General features: G+C 37.4%; 2 protein-coding genes across 6 annotated transcripts in view; one reads left to right on the plus strand and one right to left on the minus strand.

The window, feature by feature from the left end:
* The window catches only part of cdhr1a (cadherin-related family member 1a), a 52129-nt gene that overhangs the window by 21208 nt on the left and 10170 nt on the right, over positions 1 to 20751 (plus strand). Inside the window, exons 2-11 of one of the 5 annotated variants that reach the window (XM_036574226.1) lie at positions 9031 to 9074; positions 11232 to 11353; positions 14901 to 14962; positions 15143 to 15148; positions 15522 to 15617; positions 17516 to 17661; positions 18057 to 18107; positions 18577 to 18666; positions 18797 to 18883; positions 19505 to 19624. In XM_036574226.1, the coding sequence (XP_036430119.1) occupies positions 14902 to 14962; positions 15143 to 15148; positions 15522 to 15617; positions 17516 to 17661; positions 18057 to 18107; positions 18577 to 18666; positions 18797 to 18883; positions 19505 to 19624 (657 nt within the window). In that variant the 5' untranslated portion in view covers positions 9031 to 9074; positions 11232 to 11353; position 14901. Of the gene's footprint in view, positions 1 to 9030; positions 9075 to 11228; positions 11354 to 14900; positions 14963 to 15142; positions 15149 to 15521; positions 15618 to 17515; positions 17662 to 18056; positions 18108 to 18576; positions 18667 to 18796; positions 18884 to 19504; positions 19625 to 20751 lie in introns of all 5 variants that reach the window. The other 4 variants (XM_036574222.1, XM_036574223.1, XM_036574225.1 and 1 more) reach the window with 4 other exon arrangements.
* On the minus strand, positions 1502 to 3490 carry chst3a (carbohydrate (chondroitin 6) sulfotransferase 3a). Its single transcript, XM_036574227.1, has 2 exons — positions 3307 to 3490; positions 1502 to 2881 (listed from the first exon to the last, which is right to left on the minus strand). Exons 1-2 carry the CDS (start codon positions 3384 to 3386, stop codon positions 1687 to 1689), a joined length of 1275 nt encoding a protein of 424 aa, XP_036430120.1. The 5' UTR covers positions 3387 to 3490; the 3' UTR covers positions 1502 to 1686.

The following is a 20751-nucleotide window of genomic DNA, read 5'->3' on the forward strand; positions in this document are numbered from 1 at the left end:
CAGCACCTGTTTTCTTTTTTTGTTTGGTATTGAAGCGTGCTTGTTAAACATACGTTAAAATATAAGAATCTGGATTTGTATGCAGAAAACTGAAATTTCAGCTTACTGTCAAGCAGTACCTGTAACATTTTACACATCATAAATCCACAATCAGTTATTTTTTCCCTTTTTTAATAAGAGCCCTCATTTTACCATTTAAGCTAGTCACTGTCTGATGAAGATTTTTGTGAGGAGGTGAATCTGACTCCAGCATCTTAAGCTATAAAATCTATGAAGCTATCATATCTTTTTGCATGAGTTTACTCTGCCTGATGTCAAGAACAGTTCTTTATCAGAATCTCCTCAGATTTTCTTATTTAACCTTTTCAACTCCTTGGGACCACCGGTGGTTCCTAAACGCACTTCGTCATATTCTTCATAACTTTCATATTTCATAAGCTTCATTCAAAAGGTGGGTGTCATATGAGAGCTGTAACTGTCTTCATTCCAGTCAAATAGATGGGTAATGTAATTTTAAACCCTTAAAACAAAAGAAGCTGAACTCAGTTTTTTTTCCACAAATCTGGGCTATAAACTATAAACAGATGTTGTCTCTTCAGTGATATACTCTGTAAGAACTATTTTTATAAAATAATACAAAGACCGTCTAAGATTTTTGGCTTTCAGCAGTAAATTGTAAGCATATAGCAATGTGTATGATCATAAAACACATTTTCTGTTAATTTGAGGGGAGCTTTTACAAAAAATAAATAATTAAATAAAATAAAAATTTACATTTATTTCATGCAGTTACTGAATAATATGCCTTACGATTTGGTCGTATGGATTCAGATGGAAAAAACAAAATATACCCTGGTGAATAGCTTAATCCTTGAGTTACCCCTTTGCAGAAGTAGAACACAGACACTCAATTTTTGGTGCAAAATAAAATGATCCCTTTTAATAGCATTCACTTCAATTAACTGATTAAATATCCATTTAAAACATTGTACCAAATGTACAGAAACAACTAAAGGCACGAAAAACATTACAGTCCATTAGTTTGCATGTGCAGAAGTCTGTTTCATTCTTTGGCTTTTTTTCTTTCTTTTTTCTTTTTTATTTTTGGAAAATAATGCCTTCATTGTGTTCACTGAACACTGTACACTTTCAGAGTCCTTCATGCTTCAACAAAATGCTGCCTTTCCCAGAGTAACAAATGCCTAGGTCATGTATACTGTTAAAAATGTATACTGTTTTAAAAGCAGTGACTTCTGATAACATTTTGCCAATAGTAACAACATACAGCTCAGTAAAACAAAAATATGAACACTTCAAGTTTAGTCAAGCAGTTCTTTGTCAAGAACCTTCACTGACATTGACTAAATGCCTACGGTCACAGTTTAGAGTTGAAAGACTAACAGCAAGAACTTCATATGCTACACACTTTTACACACACACACACACACACAGACACACTGGAACAATTATGAACCCTTTTTAAATACAAGCAGCAAATACACTGAAATAATCATTCATTATCTCAATTAGACAAACTCAGCTGAAAGCACTTTGTCTGATTAAAGCTAAACCACAAAATGAGAGCTGAAGGCACCACAGTAACACCTGCGTTCCAGTGTGCTACATATCTGCTTGTGTCAGTCTTGGTTTTTAGTACCTCAAACAACATGCAAAACAGGAAACAATTTATGATAAATTAAATTGTTTTTCTTCAAGCAAGCTAACAGACTTATTAACCAGTGTCTGTTCACTATCAGCAAACTTATATCCAAACAGTTCCATAGTTGGTCCACAAACGTCTTGAACAACTTGTACCAAGTTGAAGGGTATACTGAAGCGCCACTTTTCCACCTGTTCAGAAGAGTTCTTCTGCGTAGAGTATACTCCACTGGTAACCTCAGAAGCATGCGTGTTCTTAAGGATCCAATCCTTGGCCTGCGATGTGAAGGGAATCCCAGTAAACCTGTACATCTCGGCTGCTTTCTGCATGGGATACCTGGCAATGTCCTCATAGCGCACTAGCATGTAGCGGTTCTCTAGCCAGTCTGGCCGGCTCAGGCCCAGCTCGGCAGACATGCGGATTTGATGGCAGTTTCCTTGGAGTCGTTTCACCTCTTCATCTTCTATGGGCACCTCTCCATTCACCGCCCAGCTCTTCCAAGTTTGGTACTTACTAGAGAAGGCAACCATCCTAGAGGCCAGAATGGCACGCGGGTCTCTCACCAACTGTATGACCTTGATGTCCAGTCTGGGGTCCTCTACTAGTAAGCGAAGTGTCTCCAGCTGCCGGACCCTTACTGATTTGATAGCTCTGTATTTCTTACTAAGGCAGGCCACAGTTGCTAGGGTCAGGTTGAGGGGTCCACACCGACGTGTCTTGCAGCGATATCTCTCAAACACATCCTTTACCACTGGTGTGCAGACTTGCTCCTCACACAGAGCCATGCTGGACTCTCTGCGGAACAGAGCTGGGGTGACATGCTCCTGAGGAGGTGGGCTGATGAAGCGCTCCAGTAAGGAGAAATCACACAAAAAGAGGCTCAGCAGCACATCCCTGTAGGCCAAAGATGAAACCGTGGCATTAGGGATGTCCATGTCCTGTGATAGCATCCTCTCAACATGCCACAGTGGCTCGAAGAGGTAGAACATGTTGGACCCCAACTGGTTGAAGAACTCGCCTACGAAGGAAGATCCAGTACGTGTGGCCGCCAACAAGAGGATGTGTTTATGACCACCCTGATCGGCCTCTAAAAGCCGTGTGGCATTCTCTTCACTCATTTCACCATCATAGTCCATGACAACAGGTGCACTGGAGCCATTGTAGAATGACGGAGGCCCTGCAGTCTGTGCTGTCTGCTTGAGTGTGAGCTTCTCAGAGACCCTGTAAGAGAAAAAAAAATAAAAGAATACTGCAGGATTTTTCAACCCAGTCTGCACCTGCTGCATCTGTATTGCACTGTCAGTTACCATTGACAATAATTTTTATGACCTTCTCTGTACTTAGAAAGGAACTGAAAACCCACTGACTTGAATCTAAGCTTGGACAATAATGTAAATTTACAGTTATTGTCTGCAGAGTAATCATTGTGGTAATTGATGGAACGATATAGAGGTTGCAGATAGAGATTAGGTTAGAAAGTGAGTATTTCTTTAAAAGACTGTCAAATATTTGCAAAGCCACATCTGAGTATTTGATAAGGGACCATTTCCAGTCCATTTACAGTTGCACTCCACTTGAATTCTAAACAACATTGTCACTACATTGCCATCAAAATAGTCTAAAAGGGAGTGGATCGAATAACTCACCTTGATATGATATTGTTTTCCTTTTCAATGATGACGAGTGCCACAATGCAGATGACAAGGATAGCATATTTATTCCTCATTCTTTAACTGGATTGTGTTGAAGACGGTGGAGTGTAAATCCCTCCAGAGTCTTTAGGAACAGCCGTTTACTGTTGCCACACCTAAGATGCTGACTTGAACAGCATTTGGGTTCATCTCAGGTCAGGACATGACACAGAGTTGACCTGCAGTAAAGAAAAGTACTTTTTTACTTAGTGTTTGTGCAGTTTAACTTTGTACAGAATACACCCAAAAGAAAATGCTTAAAATCAACTAGACTGCTGGTTACGTGCAGCGAAGCAGACTACTGACAGTGGAGAATTCATGACCACTTAGCACAGCAAAGAGAGCCAGCACACTCAGACAACCTCAGCTTTGTTCCTCTATACCAAATAAACAGCAACTTCTGTCATCACCTCCCCACTCATCTCAGTGAGGAGCTGAAATGCCTTCAGTGGCACACTGTCTCATTCTTGTTTAAGAGCTGCTACTGAGTATATTAGCCAAAAAACGCAAATGTAGCATTTTCTACAAGCTGTTGTCTTGAAGAAAACCGAGCATTAGACTGTGGCCCATGAGAGCAGCAGTTAAGTAATACACTCTGATGCCCCTTCTATTCTGTGTGTATAAGAATGTATTGAATATTTTGATGGACATTATTTTGTTAAATGTAAAGATTATGTACTTGATGTGTATAAGATTCCATGTTATCTGCCAGAATACACCAGGAAAGGTGTCGTTTTTGAAAAACAAAGGCCTCTAAATGAGCTCATGATTTTCTATATTAAGCTCCCTCTTCAGATAGCTGTCACTGAAGGCATTTGTTTAGTACTGTTGATAAAGTTTGTCCAGGCTAACACATTGGTGACTCTTTCAGTGAAGGTTCAAACCCTCACATTCCACAGTGTTTATTTGCTCCTCAAATGCCTGGTGTGGGGGATGGGTTTTGAGGTGAACTTCCAGTATGTACCTCAGTTTCAAAAAGGCATAATTTTTTAAGGGTATTTAAGATGTTTATGTTTATGTATATACTCTGTTAATCAATAGAGTATCACTTGAAAAGCTTGTTTGTCTTAATAAACTTTAATACATACATATATACATACATAGACACTACCCATTTGTAAAATAGATAGTACTGATGCATTAAATATCCAGTGATTTTTGTTCTGTGACAAATATGAAATACTTAAATATGAATGAACAAAATAATCAATCCATTGTTTAGGCTAAAAGTTTGCTTTATAAACAATGTGAATCCCGTATTCTTAAAGAAACAGGTCCCTTCATATGTGTGAATAAAAACAAAAATCAGGCTACTTTCAATACAAATTCAGTGTTAAAATCTATAAATGATTTAAAAATCAGCCTCACACCTTAGGCAGGCAGCACAGATACAGCAGCAGTACATGAATTACCCATTATTGAACTGGAATTAAAGGGCTGATGTAAATCTGATCTAACTCAGCATCTGATATTTCTCCTGACAACTTGGTAGGGCTCAGAATATCGATAAAATATATTGTGATTGCAAGCTGGAAGATGCCTTGTGAAATATTAAAACGCAACTGTAAATACTTGATATAACATGGTTAACAACTGTGCTGCATTATTTTGACATGCAGTATGAGTACTGCACATGCCAATACTGTGATAACAGTTAACAATTATATATTGTGCAGCCGTATAACAAAAGTTAGTTAGCTGAAGCACATAAGCAACAATTATCTTCCTAATTCCCGCACCATTACCAAGATCCTCCTCTGCAAAAAGGGAAAAAATTTCTAACCAATGTCTCAGTCTTTCAGGGATGCCGCCTGCAATATTATAATAGCTGAAACTGTATAAATGTGGCACACTGTCAAATATATTTTTCTAACTGTTTCAGAGTCAAACCAACAGTCAATGACATGAAATGTACATTAAGTGACATAAAATGTAGGCAGAATCTTTCCACTATTTGGGTCCATCAAGTAAGTAAATTATCTGCACAAAGCGTATCATTTAGGAAAAGACACAATTTTCAGGCCGTCAGTGAATGATAGTTTGCACTGTAAGTAAATATAAACCAATTATGTGAGCTTATTATGCCATAGCCATCAAACTGTCAGCAGCGGCGGCTGAGCTGAGATCTTTACATATTCAAAACCCACTGAAGCGTTTGACAAATCTGATGATCTGCTGAAGCAGAAACGGACATCACTCTGTTTATCATCCCCATACAAATTACATTAATGGCTGCTCTCACAGTCTGAAAGTGGCATCACGTGTAGCAGGCGAGACAGAGAAACATGGCAATTCAGTTATTTACATAAACATACTTCATTATAACTGGATTAAAAAATCTGACAATAAACGTATGCTATGAAAATTTTAACATTTTTAAACTGCCTGTGTTTAGTTTGTTAGCACATAGTTCCTCATATTTTTATTGAGTGATACAGGCAAAATGGTTAAGAGGTCAATAAGTTTGTTCATTCACAGTAGACATAGCACATAGTGTAACCACACGAACATCCCTTGGTGGGGCAGTTTTGTTTGTTCCACTGAAATAATTTAGTGCTATTTTGTGTCAAGGAACATGACACACAAGGTGGAAGCTGGAATCAGTATCAGAGGTGTAAGCTGTGTGAGTCTAGGGAGCATGTTTCAGCCCTGTGTTTTTGTCTTGTTTCATTACTGAGCGCTTTGCGGTTCAGCAGTGCGTGATGGCGCCTCCTGGGAGACAGGCACTGTTTAGAGGGAGTTCTCTTGCGAGATAAATCCACTATCACTAGTGACAGGCTCGCTGGTGCCGACTGGGTCCACAGGGTGCAGCTGTGGAAGGGAAGGGCTGTGGTGGAGGCAGGATAAAGGGATGGCAGGCACACGGGACAAGTACATGTACATAGACTGATTTTTATTCTTTTAATGGCTAGTATGGGGCATTTTTAACTGATTGAGCTGTTGTTGGCTCTTTGAATATCAATTCAGCCAGTATCTCACTAAGTAAACCACGCATTAAAGGATGTGTATACAGTATTGATACTGTGTACTGTTTCTTGATATGGTGAAACAATGGATGTTTCTGCACAATATATTCTTAATCTTTATTGCCGAATCAGCCTATGCAATACAGATATCGTAGTGTTCAATATACAGATTAGCCTTTAACCAATCAATGAATGCTTTATTGTGTGCTGCAAGCATCTTAGCCAATCATAGATGTTCTTCGATTATTTGGATACATCAAGGCATTCACATTTACATTATTCAACAATTAAAATTGGTCAAAATCATGCAGGCCAGTCTTTAACCATTTCACATCAAGGTTTTGCTAATGTGTTTTAAGTATATTGGTAGATATATTGCAATCACAATATTTAGCAATATAATTTCAACACAGTAGCCCTAACCAGACTACTGAACTCCTGTTTCGTTTTATTATCCCCTTTAAACGCAACCATCTTTGGCTAAAGTGATTAAAAAAACCCATTTGGAAATAGTCTAATTTCTGACTCATTTTTGACTTTCAATTATTGCTATATTCATCACAAAACCCCAAAATATCACAGTGTGACTTGTCATTCAGCCCTTGTTGGAGGAATTAACAATTAGTTAACTAAACACTACAGGGTGCCAATTATACCGATTTTGTAGTGAAATTTATCATTATTTCCAATACTTACAATGTAATGACATGCAACATGCATACACATCCAAAAGTCAAAAATAACAATAATAAAAAAAAAATCATAACTAAAGCCATAAATACTGGCCTTAAATATCATCTTCTTCTGACCACTGTTACTCTGCAATTACCTTTATAAAGCCCTGCACACATACAGGCTAACGAACCTTGAAAATCTTTAAAACTCTCCTGACACCAAAACCTGCACCACCTGGCATCCATCTGTCTATGACAGTAGATAAAATTACAGATCATCCCTTATGTTAAAGGGGATTTCGTAATTTCTGCATAAATCAGTGGTGGAGTTATAAAAAGTCATTCAGAGTGTTTAGATGTGAAAAGATGCAACCTCCCAACTCAGATTTCTTTATAATGGTGGTAACAGGGTCACAGTGTCCATGACGGCTTTTGGATAGACCTTTCCAAATTCCCAAGTAATGTTGATAATGGTAAATAAAGGTAAGTAAGTAAATAATATAATATAATATAATATAATGTAATATAATATTTGAGTACTATTTGGCCTATGCCAAAAACATCATCATCAACATCATACCGTCTCTATGGAATCGGATAACGTAACCATTTCGTGTAATGGCTTTCTCTGAGGTAGCTTTTACTGTCATTAAACCCTCCAGACATCTGGTTCCTATAACCACCGCTGTGAACAATTGTGACTCGGTCAGTTTCTCTAGAATGGAGCATTTCACATCTAACCACTCTGAATGACTCTGTTTACATCGTAATGATTTAATTATGCAGACATTTTGAAAAAATTGGTGGAATTTCCCTTTAACGCCACAACCGCCTTTCATGCAAGGGCCAGTCCGAGCAATAAGGCTATCACGGCTTCCATAGTTTGGAGTTGCTAATTACACAGATGGAAAATGAGCAGTAGCCTAAATGAGATTACAGAGTTAAAACATTCACACAGTTTTTAGTCCATCAGACACTAGCTCAGACTATCATCTGGTGTATATGAGAAGAGCTTGTGAGGGAAGCAAATTGGAGTTAGCCATGGCTCTATAGAGGCGTTAAAATAGGTTAGTGTGTTAAATCTCACAAGTAGTAACATGAGGGAACATCGTTATGGCTATCCGTTGTCGAGCCACAAACACAGACATTACATCAAGGCACACATTCCAGAAACTGTGTTATTAAGCATGACTCACTAAAGCCTCGGTCAGTCAAGAAGTCTGGTTCCACTCTGAAGCAACTTTTTGAAGATTAAACCGCTGAATAATAGCGGGTTGTCGTGTTTATGCCGACAGTGCTGAGGCCATATCTACCTTTCTCTCGCTTTACGCGCTTTCGCGTGGCTGCAGTCGCGCGCCCGGCAGCATCTGGCTCGCGCTCCACACGCCGCTGCTTCGACTTTAAAAACTCCAAACGAGCGGCATCGGTACAGTCAGGAGAAAGAGCACAACTCGACCGTAACTTCAGAAAACGATTTTATCCGTGCACGCGTCTTCAGTCAGATGAACTGATTAGAAGTTTTGCCCAAATGAGCTCTAAATGAAGGTTTATGAGGTAAAGAATGGAAAAGACTTAAGACTGTGCTTCCAAACAACATAGAAACAACCCAACGCTTCATGTAGCCTCCTGCTAACTGTAGCCTATGTGGAAACACACCGGCCTATATCTCTCTGTGAACCCCAACCTCCCCCGCGCGACTCCTTCCCACCGCTTCAAAGGTTTTTTTTGTTTTTTTTTTGGTGGGCTCAAAGTTTGGGAAACCCCTGGAAACGCCGTCACGTGGTCCAAGCCTCCTGTGGTAGTGCTCACAAGCATACTTTTGTTTCAGGAGCCCCTCACGACTCTCTTCACATTGATTAGTCTGATTCCAGAGGGAAAGGAGCGAAAGCTGGCATTCTTAAGGATGTATGGTTTACATCCATCCAGGTGTATGACGAGATAAACAATGGACCAAAATGGAACAAAATCAGAGAGTTTTATGAAGGCAGGTCCAGCATCCCAGCAGCTGAGGGACTTTGTTTTGCTTATTTGTTTTCTAGGTCCATTCTCAGTCTTGGTCCTGAAGTAGCCCTGCTCTTCACAGGTTAGTATTACTAGTAACTCTGCTCCAGCACACCTAACTCAAGTCAGGAAAGGGCTTCTGAATTAGCTGGGGAGTTGAATCAGATGAACAATATCAGAGGAACAGTACCCACTTAAACAAGATGGTTCTTTAAAGGTTCTTTAATAAAGGGAATAGTTTCATTTAGAGTTCAATATAGAACCATTTCATGCTTAAATGGTTTTTGCATGGTGAGTAAAAACTGTGCCGTAGACCTTCCTAGATAGACAGCTTTAAAAAACACTTAAAAACAGTACAGTGGGCTACCAGAGAGGACCACTTGAGGGCACTAAGGGACAGCGATACAGACTCACACACCAGTTTTAGAGTGAGGTTACATATTTAGAGCACTGGCATACTGTAATATAGACAGCATAGATTTATTTATTTTTTTTTAATCCAGGACTTCAGTCCAGCACGTCATGCCGAATGTTTAGTAAAAGTAACAGTAATAAGAGAAGTTAACTCATTATGGAATCAGGTTCTATTTGACATGATCTATTATGGCACTGTATTGTGTTTATATTTGATTAAATGTTTGTCTTTTCTCCAAATGACATAGCACACCATAAAACTAACAGAAAACAATGGACTGTTGTGTATGTAAATGAGAGAAAAAGAAAGTCTCAGCATTTTTGGAGAAAGTGAACTAAAGAACCATTGCTGCAAGAAAAGCAACAGTGCAAGGTTAATGCAAAATGATGTTTTTTTTTTGGTTATTTTCTTTATAACATCCTTTAAAATAAAGATGATCTGTAATAAAAAAAACAGAATTGCACAAATGCCTCTGTTTTGAGATTATAATAATGAAATAAGCTTAATATATGGTTATTTATGTATTTATTTATTTATTTGTTTATTGTTTCTTACTATAGTTCGGAAAAGGGTCCAAATGAAATCAAAACATGTAGTTCTGTTCCATCTTTTAAGGAAAAATGCACTGCTTGAACCCAAATTTATATGTGGATAGATTTTAAATATAATTTCAATAAATAAGTAAAACTACATCACTGATAATCATGTGGTGTTTCAGACTCATGAAATGCACAAGTACTTACACTGTATATCCTCAAAATGTGATCTTATTAAGAAATGTCTGGATTTCCCAGAGCAACATGGGAAATATTGCCATGAGACAGATTTTATTAATATCTCTGAAGTAAATATTGAGTTTCTTTGGCACATTATTCTTATGTTTGTTATTTTGATTTCTACATTTCATAAGTGTTGTCCACAGCCTTAGCCAGAGTCTTGTTCTTAATCCCTTCTTTTATGATCTTTCAAAATTCAAACTGTAACTTGTGTAAGATATCTTGCAACTGAACATTCTTTATTTAAACAAGGAAATATGTGATGCCAGTCTTTAAGGAGAAGCTGATATATTACCTTAAATACCAGATGATGTTTTTCTTTTTTTTCACTTAGCAAGGCATGGATTTAGTATGTAAAATCAAAATATGGAATAAAAGTATGAAAGAGGAGATCCTTGTCTAGTATTCAATTAGTATTGCACATGTTATTCTAGTGATGCGAAACAAAATAGGTAAAACCAGCCTTTCTGTGGTCACTTGAAGACCGCTGGGCATATACAGAAATAAGATGATTTGGCGAAATGTGGAGCAATTTATTACATCTAAGATATCAGATTTGTAGAAGTGACTTAATACTACTACTATCTCTACTATTACCACTACTACTACTACTACTACTACTAATAATAATAATAATAATAATACTGACTTACACAGAAACTATGAGAATATTTCTGGTAAGTGGCAGACCTCTGTGTCATTGATAGTAATGTGTTGTATATAATCATCACTGCTCAAAAGACTGACACAAATTTCCTTCACATTTTTCCATAGTAGATTATATTCAGCTATAAGTTATACATGTAACATCACAAAGAGCCATCAAATATGATTTTGATTCAGTTGTATTTCATCATATTGTCCAGTTACATTGTTTAGTAAAAGTGTAGAAGCTGAATACACAAACCTCAGTATAGATAATTTGATCATCTGTAAAACTGTGAATCTCACTAGTATAACTAAAGTGGGGAATATGCTTTGAATTCAGCTTGTCAGTCTTGTCCTTGATGTAAATGGCGAGTTGTCTCTGGTTTATTTGTCCCAGTAGACTGGCCCTGAGTACTGCGAGATGATGAAGGATTACACTGGGTTAATCTGCTTGCCTGCCATCTGCCTGCTCCACGCAAATTAAACCTGAAAGCAGAGCTACAGTCACAAATGTTGATTGAGGTAAATTGGCAGGTGTGCCTTTTTTCATTTACATAGTTGCTTTTTTATAAATCCATTAAAAAAAAAGACATACCTTAAAGTTCTGAAATTAATGCTGTTTGTAAATAAAATATATATATATTGTTAAACATGTATGCAATTTGTTTATTTAAACCATACCTTTTTAGTATCATTATTCTTTATAATTTAGCCTGGTTGTCTGTAAGGTGTGACCCTCAACAAAATATCTGTAACTTGGTCTGTCGTTACAAAAATGATTTAAAAATAAAAATTTGTCATTAGTCATGGAAAAACAATTCCATCCCACAACTATACAAAAAAGAAATGTGTCAAAACATGGTGCATTTTTAATGACATACCCCCCCCCAAGATTTGGTGGAACAAACAAACAGTGACCACAAAAACAGCCATAGAATTGTAATACAGTCAAAAGAGGGAGGCTAGTTACAATGCAAAAAGAAGAAAAATGTATTCTCTTTTTATGTAACACTGAACACATATGTAAGGCTTTAATAGGCCATGGAACATCAAGTCATAGTCAGGGATATTGAATGGGACCTTAGACATTAACGTCCCCTCAGACCATCTTCGTCCTCACTTCATTTATGCAAACCAGAAGCAGTCAATCTGTTAAAACCAAAAGACTGTTTTTGCAGTAAAATGTGATAATAAACCATAGTTAGGTTCTGATATGTTTATTTAAAGTGTACATTCTAAATTGCCTCATGAATTGTTTTCATTTGTCGCATATTTTGGGTCGGCTATCGCTATATGAATATCTTTAGCTCAGTAAAATTAGATGCCTACACACTTAAAAAAAAGATGGTTCCTCAACAGTTCTTCAGTAAAGAAAATAGTTTTATATAGGACCATGAACACTCAAAGAACACTTTCCATGATTAAAGAGTTCTTTGCATCCTGAAATGGTTCTTCTGATTGATAAAGAATGTGCTGTAAATCGTTCCATATAGAACCCTTTTTAAAATGGGTTCTATATAGCACCAAAAAGGTTCTTCTATTGTTACAAGCTTGACATTGTAACAAAAGAAGAACCTTTTTTTGGCACTAAATAGAACGTTTTTAGAACAGTTTCACGAAGAACTATCTACAGCACATTCTCCATCAGTCTAATGAACCCTTTCACAATGCAAAGAACCCTTTAATCATGCAAAATAACCCTTGAAGAACCATCTTTTTTAAGAGTGTAGTTAACAAAAATGTGGAGTGAAATTGTGTTTTGTTTTTTCTAGCTTACTGTATGAGTAAGATATGTTTACAGTGAGATGTAATGTAGACTCTGACTTTCAATCATCATCCACCATCTGCTTTATCACTTCCTTTATGTGTAACAGAGGCAAATCTGTTATCAAAAGATCAGATGACTTATTTTTCTCTGAAATATGATAATAAACCTGTTCTAGTGATCTTTTATGTGAGCTGTGAAGGTGGTAGCTGTGTAGAGGGGGCTGTTATATCTTGATAATACTGAGGGCTGAGGAGAAGCCTTACATAACTTACTCGAGAGTTCCCCTACTCTCACTGCAAATTGGATTGACAAACAAAGAGATTAAGTGTATTCCTTTTCTTAAACACTTTGTAAAGGGGGTATCTTTGACCTTGAGAGACACTGACCTAGATGAGTAGACCCACTGTTGAGAAATAAATTGATGTAGTTTATAACTTTTATTCACTTTTTATTGCTAGTCTGTACTAGAGAGAACAGCTCCCTCCAGTACACAATATGGTAAATACAGTATAGCTTTTGATGCTCTGATGTCTGCATCAACTCTGCATTTGGTTGTGAATGATAGTCACATTAATACACTTTAGCTCCTTGTCTACTGCTGTAGACTGAATAGGCAGATATACAGTCGTATGCAAAGGTTTGGGCACCCCTGGTCAAAGTACATGTTTTGTTGATTTTCTGAATAGAAAACAAAATTAATACATCCTATGCAGTGAACACTTTTACACATTTTAGAGCACAATTACTGTTTATTTGCTGATAAATAGTGATTGTAGGTACATGAAATGTCACCTGTGTAAAAGTTATGCCATATTTTTTATTTTATGTTTTCTTTCAATATGTAAAGTTTGTTCCCTGCAGAGGATATGCTAACTTACTTTCACAATTTTCAAATCAACAGAGCATGAAATTTGATTGGGGTGTTCAAACTTTTGCGTATGACTGTATGAAAATGCTTAGATTTTTTTGACATCACAAAAACAATGAATTTTAAACGGGTTGTTGGTTTTTTTTAGATTAGTTTCCATATTTGGGGACTGGGGAGCCTTTAAAATCTAAATTCTAAAATGCCTTATGAGTTATTTTCTTTCATCCTGTAATTCCTGCAGGCTACCACTTCGACTACATTCACATTACAAGCCTCATTGCTCAATTCTGATGTTTTTTTGCTCAGATCTGATCAGTTACCTACACAAATGTGAACCACCATGATGGTTCACATTTATGTAGGTAACTGAGTCAAATCTGACATCAATGTGAACGACACTGTGACCTGAAAGGACCTGTATACACCATCCTAATCAATAACGTCACATGAACGAACTGCGTGCGCCATGAACAGCAAGTAAGGTAACCAATAGAACAGAACAGCCTTCGTTGCAAAGATAATTTGCCTCTAAACTGTTCTCAGCTGTTCACTGTTAAAGAGAGTCTGTGGCAAAAAAAGGGTCTGATGCTTTTGCATGGATGCTTTATGCTTTTTTTTTACCGGCACTGGCTTTAGGTTCAGCACTGCTGCCTCCTTAACTCTGAATGATGGCGCATGCGCAGTGGAAAAAAAATGCATGAATTCCAGTCTGAGCATTCTCATTAATGTCCCATGAATCAAATGTTTATGCAAACTAGGACCGCATATGAAAGTGGCTCAGGTCGGATTTGAAAATATCAGTTTTGTTGGTCCACACTGCTGTGAAAAAAATCAGATCTGTGTCACATTAAGGCAGAAATCGGATTTGTGTCAGCCTGGTTATGCGAACATAGCCTTTGTATATCTTTAGTTCACTAAAATTAGAGGCCTAGTTGATAATCTTGGCTGAGAGCTCCTGTGCTATAAGAACCAAGTTTGAAGTTTTTTGTTTATTTGTTTGTTTGTTTTAACTTACTGTGTAAGTTAGAAGATGAGTTTGCAGTGAAGTAGATTATAGACTCTTTATAACTTTAAATTCAAATCATACATGCATTCTGGCATTTAATATTACACATTAAGGTCACTTACATTTGACAAATCAACACTCATGCATGTATACTGTTGTAAAACATTTATAATGTCATCTGAGTGGAGCAGCTCAGGAGCCCCTGTTGCGGGCATTAGCTGATGTGCTAAAAGCGTGGAGGTAGGGAAGGGGTCTAAAAATGTTCCCAGGCTAAGACCTATCATTGGATTAGGCTCTTAGCATCTGCTTTAGCTCCTTTCAGTCTGCAATAAACACCTTCAGAGGGACACTTGCTTAGCTTTTTCTGCTAGTGCTTTTCTTGGCCTACATCTTTTTTTTTCCTTTTTATTTTTATTTTTTTTTTTAGGATGAAAATTGATAAAGGAATACTTTTTTCACCGCTTTGCTTTTTAGTGCATATCTGCTTTGGTGAGTATTTCATTCAGAGAGTTTGTCTTGATTTAGAATTCTTCCGGGACATCTAATCTTGAAGATCTTTTTGAGTAATAATGTTCTTCTGTGAATGTACTTCAGTCATTTTTTACTGCTTATACTGTATGTATTTGTTTCTCCCCTACGTTTGCATTATCTGTGTACCTGTTCGAACAGTAGCAAGTGAGTACACATGGAATCTGGTAGAACATTTAATTAAATTAAACTGACAAACTTTTAAAAATGTTTCTTTTTCCTGGTTCAGAATGCTCAAGGGGAATGGATTCATGAAATGATAGTAAAATATGCGCATAGATATATTATGGCAGTGGCTGTTTCTTTTTATATGACGTAAAAGGAGCAGTAATCCTAGGAAAGTGGATAGAAAGAGGGTGGCTCAGTGTTGTCAGTATACTATGTTGCATGTAAAACTGTGTCCTGTGTTAAGATTTAGTTGGCCTAACAATAATTAACAATTAAACAACCGTTAAAACTACAATTAGTTAAAAATAACTACACTTTTTGTTTTGTCTGACATACATTTATACCTCCACAGCACAGGGTGATTATGCACCATATTTCTATGACAATGGACCCCACAGTAACAATGGCAATATGGCACTGTTCAGTCTTTCAGAAGATACACAAAAAGGTAAGTGAGTGACCTACATAGGGCATTTATAACACATGCATAAGCAGTGTATAAAGTATTTTAAAAACTTGAGTATTAATGGGGCGGCACGGTGGTGCAGTGGGTAGCGCTGTCGCCTCACAGCAAAAATGGCCTGGGTTCGATTCCCGGCCGGGTGACCAGGGTCGTTTCTGTGTGGAGTTTGCATGTTCTCCCCGTGTCTGCGTGGGTTTCCTCCGGGTACTCTGGTTTCCTCCCACAGTCCAAAAACATGCAGTCAGGCTGATTGGACATGCTTAATTGCCCCTAGGTGTGACTGTGTATGTCTGTCTGTCTGCCCTGCGATGGACTGGCGACCTGTCCAGGGTGTATCCTGCCTTCCGCCCAATGACAGCTGGGATAGGCTCCAGCACCCCACCGCGACCCAGAAGGATAAGCGGTTTAGATGATGTATGTATGTATGTATGAGTATTAATGGACAGCTTATGTCAGTATTCACAAAATGACAAAATATGTTTTATGAAGTGTTGTTTTGATGTATTGGCCTTTAAACTAAACAAACAAACGTTTGTTGAGTTCATAACACTATGAAGCATCATTCCCAAGTAATGCAACTTATAAAGCAGAGGCCTATTTACAAACAACTTGTACATTTTTTTTATGTTTCTACTTGAGTTATACTACATGAAGTCAATTTATAATAAGCAGTTCTGTGTGGCTGCAGACATGAAAAGCTAACTCAGTTTTTATCTCTGCTACATCATAGGTCTCCTAATAGAAATAGTTCATAGATAGAAGTGTTCATTGGTAGGTAGAATATTCAAGTGGTATTTTATTAGGAGTATTTTTATATATATCAATATGTCAATAATGTCAATAAAATGTTATTTACTCCATAAACCATCTCATTTCATCTTGTGAATACTGACATAATCTGTTCATAAATACTCAACTATTGCTTTTTAAATATGTTATTCACTACTTATGCATGTGTAATGAAGGCCCTATGTAGGTAGCCTTTAAATAACATATTACCAATATTTTATACAGTGTTCTCCTTTAGCTACCTTTGTCCTGAATAAATAGAGCACTACAGATTAAACCAACATCTGTGTCTGTGCTCACATTTGCAGCTCATTAGAAGATTTAAACTGCTTGATGTCACTTGTTGACGTGTTCTCTGGCTGCCAGTAGACAGCATTAACATGAATGCTGTCCAGCAGCTGTACCGTTCTGTCGCAGACTAGAGGTCTGATTCTGTATTACTGTTTTGTTTTACCATCGAACACTTTCTGGGTCAGATTGACAGATTGCTTGACTGTTGTGTTTTAGGCAGGGTAAGGTCCAGTTTACATCATCTCTAAAGGTGTAATACTAAAGACTCTTCTCATGCACCATTTGTCAGCCCTTTGTGTCACTCATCATTGGTTGATTTCTGACCACAGGAACACTGTTGATCTGAGAATATATGTGTGGCGGAAAATCAACAGGAGAGGGGCATTAACATGGTAGTGGTTATGTGCTGTTACAAGTGTATCTCAGACACAGTGGTGTAGAAGGTTATACACATCGCTGTCACTCTTAGGTTAAGAGTTGTTCACTACTCAGAAATATCCGACCAAGTGTGTCTCTGAGGTCAGGACCTGACCACTGATGAAGGGCTCATAGATGATTATCACATATTGTGCAAGACACGGATGGGCTGCAGTCTCTAACTGTAAACCAGCAAGTAGGATCTGTGTATCTACAAGGCAGGTTTTTCCATCAAAGGGGCCAGTGAGCATACATTAACAGAACAAAACAAATGTGAATAGAGAAAAGGTTGATGTAGAGAAAAGATGGATGTAGTTTATCATGTTCTTAAGAATGGTTTTGTGGTGCCATAGAATGATTTCTGGGACATTTTTTCTGCACTACAGGAACACAGATATATGTTCTAAATGGAACGGATCCAGAGGGCCAGCCGGTAAGATATGGCCTGTCCTTTGATCCAGGATCTAAAGAATATTTTCGTGTTGATCCAAAATCTGGAGTAGTAACCCTGATCGAGGAGCTTGACAGAGAGGTAAGCAAACAAATAATAGTTTCTAAGAATGGTAACACTTTATTTGTATAGCCCACTGCAGATTTTTTATGTGCCTATCTTGCCTATCTTTAACTTACATTCAACTCAATATCTGATAAATTCAGATTAATTGCCCCTATCCATAACCCTGGACCTAACCTTAACCTTAACCTCAAACCAAAACGTAAACCTAACCCCTTATCCTGATCCTAAACCTAACCCTGGTTCAGATTTTTACCCTAAACCTGTTGCTGTTGAGAGTTAACTGAGTTTTGCCAAATAGTTCATTAATTATTTGAACATCTATTGATACACTGTAGTGGGCTGTCCAAATAAAATGGGACTCTGGGCACAAACACAAATATAATTTTCAATTTGTTAACCTGTCATTACAGGTGCATGATGAGCTTGAGGTTCTTGTCAGTATTTCAGATGGCCTTAATAAAGTGAGTGGACTGAAACTTATGGCTGTTATAATAATAATTACTGAATAAAAGCTAGTAGCTATTATGTTGTCGTAATAATTTACATCACAATATATCACATTTTTTTCTGCGCATATTTTGGATATTATCAGTCCTTCAAAACACTGAAGAACTGCAAGTTTTATAACAATGAGAGAATAAATAGTCCTGTCTAACTGGATTTAGTTCATTGCAGTATATGAAATGTCGAATAAAAATCATTGTACTTTAGTACTGTAGTTTTTGTTAGTGTTTTTAAATGTGGCACCACAGGTTTCTTTTTCGTCCATTCTGACTAAGCAGATGTTCCAAAAAAATATTATGACATATTATTAATCTTGAAAATTTCTTGAAGTATCATGGTGTTGTATTTTTGCTGTATCACCCACCCCTAGTTAAAGATCTGAGTTGGTGGCGCCTTTTTCCAATGATGTTATTTAATATTTTTAAGGTAGTTGAAAAGGTAAGGGTGTTTGTGATGGATGCCAATGATGAGCGACCACAGTTCCAGAACATGCCTTCCATTGTGGATGTACCAGAGGTAATGGATGTGACGTTCTACTTCTATATTCTTATTATATATTCTTTACATTGTAAATCAGAATTTTGTGAAACCCTGAATTTCTTTTGGTGTGTGTGTGTGTGTGTTTGTGTGTGCCCACTATATGCAGAACACACCATCTGGCAGCAGTATCTACAAAGTGCAGGCTGTGGACAGAGATACAGGCTCAGGCGGATCTGTCACCTACTTTCTTCAGGTAACAGATTGCTACCTTCTACAACCATTAGGTCAGCACAGAGCTCATTTGTGTGCATATATGACTCATCAACATGTATCCTTTTTTCACTTTCTTTCCCCTCAAAACCTTTAATAGAAAACCCTTGTAAAACCTGAGGATCGGAGCGTTAATCTGGCTACAATAAAATAATACCACTCTATAAACATATCAGACACTGGACTTGTGCTGTCCAGCATACTATGCAGTTGCTCTGTTTGGGATTAAATTACTATTACATTTGTGTCAGGTACTAGAGGCTTAGCTAGCAGCTTTGCTCTGCTGAGGGTGGTTGGGTGATGCTAGATTGTCCTCAGAGTACAAGGACATGAGTGACACTGCAGCTACAGCACATCTGGACACATGAGCTTTCACCTGCCCCTTTATGACACATTGTATGGCTACCCTGAACCGACAAAATCCACTTGCTGTAAAAAGCCCAGTGATGATAGTAATACTGTCTATTCAGCTAGCGTGTGATCCTGTTCTTTGACCCCAGAAAGTGCTCTGATATATGACAATTAAGGACAAAATCTGATTTGCATTAGTGTCTGTTTCAGATACACAGTTAAGCTTTTAAAACACTGCATTTGTCCTTTCTAGAGCAATGACCCAAACAGCAAATTTGCAATTGACCGCCATAGTGGAGTGCTGAGGATAAAACCGGGTGAGAACCTTGACTATGAGAGGTCCAGGACACATTTCGTCACTGTAGTGGCAAAGGTGAGACAAGCATTATGTTGTTTTTTTCTTCAGTCACAGATACATTCTCAAGTTGAGCTGTCTAACAGATGAGCTTCAGTTTTTTGGGAAGATTCCAGATTGCCTTACTCTTATTGCTCTGTGTACGCCTTGTACTGTACTGTTACTGTTACAATTCTGCAAACAAATGCATGAAAAGTTTTTTTTTTAGCACACAATGTAACCTTATTAACATTACTTGAATGAAAGACAAAAACAGATATCAGAATCTAAAATGACACCCAAGTTTCGTAATTCAGATTTGACATATGATGCAAAAGGGCCCAATTTTTAAACAAGTCAGTTTTGCTGAGATTTATTACCAAGCATCAGTATCTCAGTTTTGTCCTGCAAACAATTCCCTAAATCCACTGAGAGATATCTGACAAACAATTTATTAGCTTGTCGACAGGGTCTTGACTTTCAGGCGGAATATAAATGTATAATTGTGTATCATCAACAAAGCAATGAACATTTTTCTCACGTTTCCTGATCACATTCTCTAAAACTCCAAAAGGAAGTGCTACATTTTTTGATGAATGATTTCCCAACACAGAAAGAAACTGCTTGTTTGTCAAATATGATTTGAACCATCTGAAATCACTATATCATCCATCACCATACAGAAACTTCAGGAACTGTCAAAAACAAGACAGATGGTTGATCTAAACAAGGCAGGTAATAAGCTGTGAGAAAAATAAACCAACAGTTTTGAACATCTGGACACACTCAAACTTGAGGAGGATATAACCCATTGACCTCCTGAGTATAATAGAAGATGAATGGATGGAAAGCGATGTCATGGTCACATGAAAACAATACTGCAGTAATTGAAAGCATTTTATATTTATTAAAGTTTAACCAAAAATCTTGTGTCTTGGAAGCTGAGACCTCACTGCAGGGTCCAAATGTAAAACATACATCAGCAAACAGATTATTCTCCACTGTGAAGACATGAAGGCTTCAGTAGGAACCTTTGAGGGTTCTTATTGAAATTAAGACAATGATAATTCATATAATGCATATATATATTATATATATATAGATAGATAGATAGATAGATAGATAGATAATTTGTCATTTTTTTCCTGGTTTATTAGAATTTAATC

This window comes from Colossoma macropomum, unplaced genomic scaffold (genome assembly GCF_904425465.1).
Source record: "Colossoma macropomum unplaced genomic scaffold, Colossoma_macropomum, whole genome shotgun sequence".
Classification (NCBI taxonomy): domain Eukaryota; kingdom Metazoa; phylum Chordata; class Actinopteri; order Characiformes; family Serrasalmidae; genus Colossoma; species Colossoma macropomum.

Coding starts and splice junctions, on each gene's coding strand:
- chst3a (XM_036574227.1), bottom strand. CDS start 3,386: ATGAGGAATAAATATGCTATCCTTGTCATCTGCATTGTGGCACTCGTC. Junction 2,882..3,306: donor GAAAACAATATCATATCAAG/GTGAGTTATTCG, acceptor TTTCTCTTACAG/GGTCTCTGAGAAGCTCACAC.